Consider the following 6,000-nt stretch of genomic DNA (forward strand, 5'->3'; position numbering starts at 1 on the left):
GTAAGTTTGTTTCACTCTTCAAAAAGTCACCGACCCTTACACAGGAGCATACTTCATTTATAGTAATAACAGTAGCAGGTTTACAACTCGAAAGTTTTAGTTCTTTCTGAAGTAACTGGTTTTCAGTTTCACACAGAAAAAAAAAACCTGTTTAGGTGTTAACTATAGGCTGATGTCCTGCTAATGTTAAAATCTGATATAGTAGCATTTTGTCTCTCAAGTTCCCAATCTTTCAGCCCTGAATGGGGCCTTTTCTAATATTACCTGTAGGAGGCCACAAATAACTTATAATAAATAATATATATAATAAATAAATGTGTCTGTGATGCGACGTGTCCCTATGTACTCTTAGAGATGTGAGAGATTTTCAAGAAACACCAGTTCAGCCTTCACAAGGCCTTAAAAGTGGATTTTGGAGGCCTCTCAGCAGGAGGGAAGGAATGACTGGCAGAGTAGTAATTATGGAAGATTGTGGGCTTTGGGCTGATTAAGTGGGCCTTATGTTTGGACTTGAATACTGAAACCACGGCTGATTTCCCTGAAGTGGACAGGAAGCTGGGTCCAGAGGGGAAAACCCTCCTCCCAGATGATTTCTTGTGAATGTGAGGGAGTGACAAGGAGTCCCTGTTTCTGTGAGCAGAGTTTGAATGGATTCATTGAGAACATGCCAGTTGGTGATGTAGAGCGGGGCCAGGCCATATAATGTCACAGCATTAGAAATAGAATATTGAATTAGAAGCTAAAAAGCCATTGTAAGACTGGTGACACAGTTTGTTTGTTGGAATTATGAAACTATTTATTAACTTCTGTGTACAAATACTCCAATGAAAGGATAAAGTCTGAACAGAAGTCATTTTAATGCATTTTATATTATCTGGGCTGGAGGATTAAAAGGACAGGGCTGGTGACATTTTTAACTTTTGTTGATGATGTGTTAGTTCATCTCTCAGTCATTTCTGACTTCCCTGCTCTGTCTGTGGCACTCAGCCACAAGCTGTTTGGTTGCCTCTTAAACATACATCTGGCTAGCATATATTGTTAAATAGTAAGATCGTTAAGATGTGTTAAATAATATCCTAAAACAGCTTAGCACTGTAGTTTTTAATAATCATAACTCAAACAGGAGGGAATTGTGCAACTGTGTGGGACTATTTTGAGCAGCGCATTAATCCCCAGTTGGGTGCTCTAGTGAAAAATTGTATTTCCATTGCTATTTTTCACATTTTACTTTCATTGATACACCATCTTTTCGACCTTAGCCAAACATGAAAATAGTTTTTTGGATGGGATGGGAACACCCATTCACTGTTACGCATGTAAAATGGAAAAAGTAGAGGACCTAAGATTGAGCCATGAGGGACACCGTAATGAGCTTTAAAACGGGCAGAGGACTTTACATCCTGCTTTAAATGTTTACTGAGATTTCTTCTCTTCTGGTTAGGTGTGTTTGCACTGGACAGCATCATGCAGAGCTGGTTCACTCTCTTCACCCCTACCGAAGCCACCAGCGTTGTGGCTAGCACAGTCATGTCCAACAGCACCATCGTCCGCCTCCATTTGGACTGCCATCAGCAGGAGAACCTGGCCAACTCCGCCCGCACCCTGGCCCTGCAGTGTGCCATGAAGGACCCCCAAAACTGTGCCCTGTCAGCCCTGACACTCTGCGAGAAGGACCACATTGCCTTCGAGACAGCTTATCAGATTGTACTGGATGCAGCTGCCACAGGAATGAACTACACACAGCTCTTTACAATAGCACGCTACATGGAGCACCGTGGTTATCCTATGAGGGCGTACAAACTAGCAACGTTAGCCATGACTCACCTGAACCTCAGCTACAACCAAGACACACACCCGGCCATCAACGACGTGCTCTGGGCATGTGCGCTCAGCCACTCGCTGGGAAAAAACGAACTGGCAGCTGTCATCCCCCTGGTGGTGAAGAGTGTGAAGTGCGCCACCGTGTTGTCGGACATTTTGCGGCGGTGCACGTTAACAACGCCGGGTATGGTGGCGCTGCACAGTCGCAGGAACTCTGGGAAGCTGATGTCTCTGGACAAGGCTCCACTTAGGCAGCTACTGGACGCTACGATCGGGGCCTACATCAACACGACACACTCTCGGCTGACACACATCAGCCCACGCCACTACAGCGAGTTTATTGAGTTTCTTAGTAAAGCCAGAGAGACATTTCTCATGGCGCATGACGGACACATCCAGTTCACACAGTTCATAGACAACCTGAAACAAATATACAAGGGCAAGAAGAAACTCATGATGCTTGTTCGAGAGAGATTTGGTTGAAAGAGCATCAAAAGACCAAATCACCCTTTTTTTTTTTTTTTACTTGAGTCTCCTTTTTTATCCTTTCTAACTTGAAGTGAAAATCCACTTAAACAACATTCACACGAATCTTATTCCTATGAATTGGGACTGCTGAGTCTAATGTGATAAAGAACTGAAGGGACATAATTATATGCACATCACATGAAAGTGTGATGCTATTTAACAAAAAGCAGCATTGATGAGAAAAAAAAAAGTCATGTCTGCACACTGACTTGAAGCCACAGAATGAACTAAAAAAGATGTTTCGATCCCACTCAGATCTTCGTCAGGTCACAATGCTTAAATATATGATAACACATAAAACTTTATATCATATGTCATAAAAGTCTCTAAGAAATTAACAGTGCAAGATTGTTAATCTCTAAGAGGAGAAGTTCAAAGGCAGTACACAAAAAACCATTCACAATACATCAAATGCAATTCTTAAAATGCTGTAGACAAAAGCATCTTGAAATGGATATTAGGTTTGGATGGTATCTATTTCTTCATACCTTACCTTCCCATCATTTTATATGTATATGGTATATGACCATATTTGTTAAATATTATTAATAATAATAGTAATACATTCATTTCAAAAGGAGAAGTCCTGCTGGGATTCAGTGCTTCTGACCTATATCGTGTTGTAGCACTGTGGATATAATTAAATCATTTCTACCTCCAAATAATTCTTGTTTTGGCCACTTCATCAATAAATAAATGTTTCACGTTACTGTATTGCAGAATGTTGTATTCAGTGCCGAGCACATGAAATGAAAGTAGACTATGTAAATAAGAATATTTGGTTAAAGGTAGTTTGACTAGGATCAACACTTGAATACATTTTGTGACTTGAAGTCAGTGTGCAGGCTTTTTCTTCCATCTAATGTATTGGTAAATAGCAAATTCGTGAAGGCAGAAAATGAGCCTTTTTCCTATTCAGCATTAGCACAGACAGATGCTCAGTTGATTTTAGTGTTGGAGTGCTAATTGGACAGTCTAAGATGGTAGGAAATATGATGTGAAATATGTTTTAGGGTAAAATTTCTCCCAAAATTAACACAACAACAAAAAAAAGAAAAGACTATAAACCATAAAAGCAACACCTGGTATTGATGTGTATAAAACCATTCAGTTTGCAGAAGCAGAGAACTGTCAATTCATGGAAGTTTGTGTGTTTCCCTTTATATGTATGAAAGCGGGAGAGTAAGTTTTACACTGAGTATATACTGTATTGTCCAGTGGCAAAATGTCCACCTTGCACTCCTCTTACTTCCCTCAGCTAACGTTCACAGCCTCAAAGAGAAAACAAATGGCTTTAAACCAAATGGAGCAACTCCATGTGAAGTTACGAGTACCTCTTATTAAGGATCCAGCTTTACTCTTCCCCCCCCTTCACCCGCCCACCCCTCGCCCATCTGCTCGACGGAGTGAAACTCCAAATCCACCATCAGAATTCATTTACTGGGTCGATATTTGTTTCTGCCGTCTTCAGGCTGGTTGTTTTGGCTTTGCAGTGTTGTCTCAAACGTTCAGTATGCTTATTTTACGGACACATTTGTCATGGAAACACAACAACAAACTGTCACAGTGCTTGCTCTTGTGGAAACTTGGCAACTGTCAACATACATTCTCAGGGATTTCTCTAAAGAAAAAAAAGAAAGCAGACAAAAGTGAACAAAAGCATTTTATTGTCTTGTATATATGAAAGTATATGTCTGAATATTGAAAAAAAAATGTATATGTTAACTAATTTATGACAGAATATTCTATGTAAGGCACAATACTTGAAGCTGCAGTACTTTCTGTTTTTGAAACAAGAAAAAAAAAAAACATATCAGAAGGACTTCAAAACGTTCGCCTTGCATTGCATCAGGGGCCAGTTCAAACAGTAGTACATACAAAGTACATGCTGGCATGTTTGGCTCTGCAGACATGTAATGAACTGCAGAAACTGGCCACTTACTCTATAAGACAGGAAATGGACTTGCAAAGAGTGTATTCTCCTGAACACAGAAGTGTATTGAGGATCGCAGAAGTCAGAGAAAGAGAGGACTGTGGAGGCAGAGCAGCGCCGGCATTCAGCTGCCAACTGCTGCGACGTACCAGTGGACAGAAATCTGCCCTCATGCCTCCTTCTGCAGTGATTCCATCACAAAATGAAGCTGTTTTACGCCATGCCTCCTCTGCTAACATCTCGACTCTGTGCAGGACAGAAAGTTGGGTAAGGCTTTATTTTCAAGTTCTGTGTTTTTCATCTAATTTCCTGGAAACATTCCTCAAAATTTCCTAAAGATTAGTTGATATTTAGCTGTAAATTACAAGAATCTTTCCAAGAAAAGCCAACACGATTTGATATTCTTCATTTACGCTTCATTTTCTGGGTGACTAATTGGTATACCTCCGAATGCTAAGCTAACCCAACCTTTTTATTCAGAGGACAGCAGCTGAGCACAACATGGAAAATGTAAAACGTGCCTGCAAACAAACATACAATTCAGCATAAATGAAGAAATGAAATGATATAAATAAAGTTTCTGTGAGCTTTCTAAATTATGAGGGAGGTTTCCAGGAAATTAGATAAAAATACAGAAGCCGTTAAATAGAGACAGAAAGTTGCTCTATACTGTAGGTTGTGACTGTTCCACTTTTCTTTACACTTTGTGTTTTTTTTTTTCTCCTCCTCTTCAGTTGTTTTCATTTCTCTCTAGAATTCCTCACACAAGAACAGCCTTCTTTCTTGCCTTGTCTTAATGCTTTAAAATAACCAAATGGGAGTTCTAACCACCAAACCTTTTTTCATACACCAACCGACTTTGGTTACAACTTGTTCGTGTCTTTTCATTTGTAGCTGAACTGGTTCTGTGTTCTGTGCTTTAAAAGCTCATTTCATCTGTTTTTCAGTGTCGTCCCTTAGAGGTCTGTTGGTAGCTCCTTTGTTTAGAAGCGGAATATACTCCCTTTTATTTATTACGTTAGGTAAATGATTGTACAACCATGTCAACATGCTCATGAAGTTGAAACTAAGATTTGATACACTGATCGATTTATTTATGTAACTAAATCACTGTTTTATAAACTTGTTAATGAATCAACATTTTGTTTTGATTAAATTAGTTTTTTGACAGCAGCATGTCATCTGTGCTCTTTATTTAAGCTTTGCCACCTTTGATTTATTAATACAGTTTAAAATGATAGGTTAAAATAGGTTAATCACTCACACATCTATTACTATAAGTCTGAAAAGTCATTTCTAAGGGAGTTTCACAAATATTTACCATCTGAAAAGCAATGAATTTCAAGATAAAGAAATGTACTACTGCAAATTTGACCTTTTCGAACATGTAAATGTAAAAATGAGTCATATGAGTGTATTAATTAACATTATAGGAGGTGGGTTAAATATATCTGCTTTTTAAGTTTAATTAACTTCAGTGCAGGAGAAAAAGTACATGTCTCAGATAAATCAATTAAAACTAATGGTGCCAAAATGTAATAGTTCATTATTAAAGTAGATTGATTATAATTGAATATCATCAACAGAGCTGGCACTGCGAGCGAGAGCAGGTCTCCATCGCAGGGCCAACACATACAGACAAACAGCCATTCACACCTACAGGCAGAGTAGAGTCACCAGGTAACCTGCATGTCTTTGGACTGTGGGAGGAAGCTGGA

At 39.2% G+C, this 6,000-nt stretch overlaps 1 protein-coding gene across 2 annotated transcripts in view; it reads left to right on the forward strand.

Moving 5' to 3' along the window:
- Positions 1-5,455, forward strand: part of zswim6 (zinc finger, SWIM-type containing 6) — a 44,474-nt gene extending 39,019 nt beyond the window's left edge. The window contains exons 14-15 of one of the 2 annotated variants that reach the window (XR_001962972.2): positions 1,442-4,549; positions 5,037-5,455. Coding sequence is in view for 1 of the 2 variants with exons in the window: in XM_018694343.2 (XP_018549859.1) it covers positions 1,442-2,304 (863 nt within the window). In the remaining variant the exon portion in view is untranslated. Of the gene's footprint in view, positions 1-1,441 lie in introns of both variants that reach the window. The other variant, XM_018694343.2, reaches the window with a different exon arrangement.
- Positions 5,456-6,000: the final 545 nt, after the last annotated feature.

The sequence above is a fragment of the Lates calcarifer genome, linkage group LG9, assembly GCF_001640805.2.
Source record: "Lates calcarifer isolate ASB-BC8 linkage group LG9, TLL_Latcal_v3, whole genome shotgun sequence".
NCBI classification, from domain to species: Eukaryota; Metazoa; Chordata; class Actinopteri; family Centropomidae; genus Lates; species Lates calcarifer.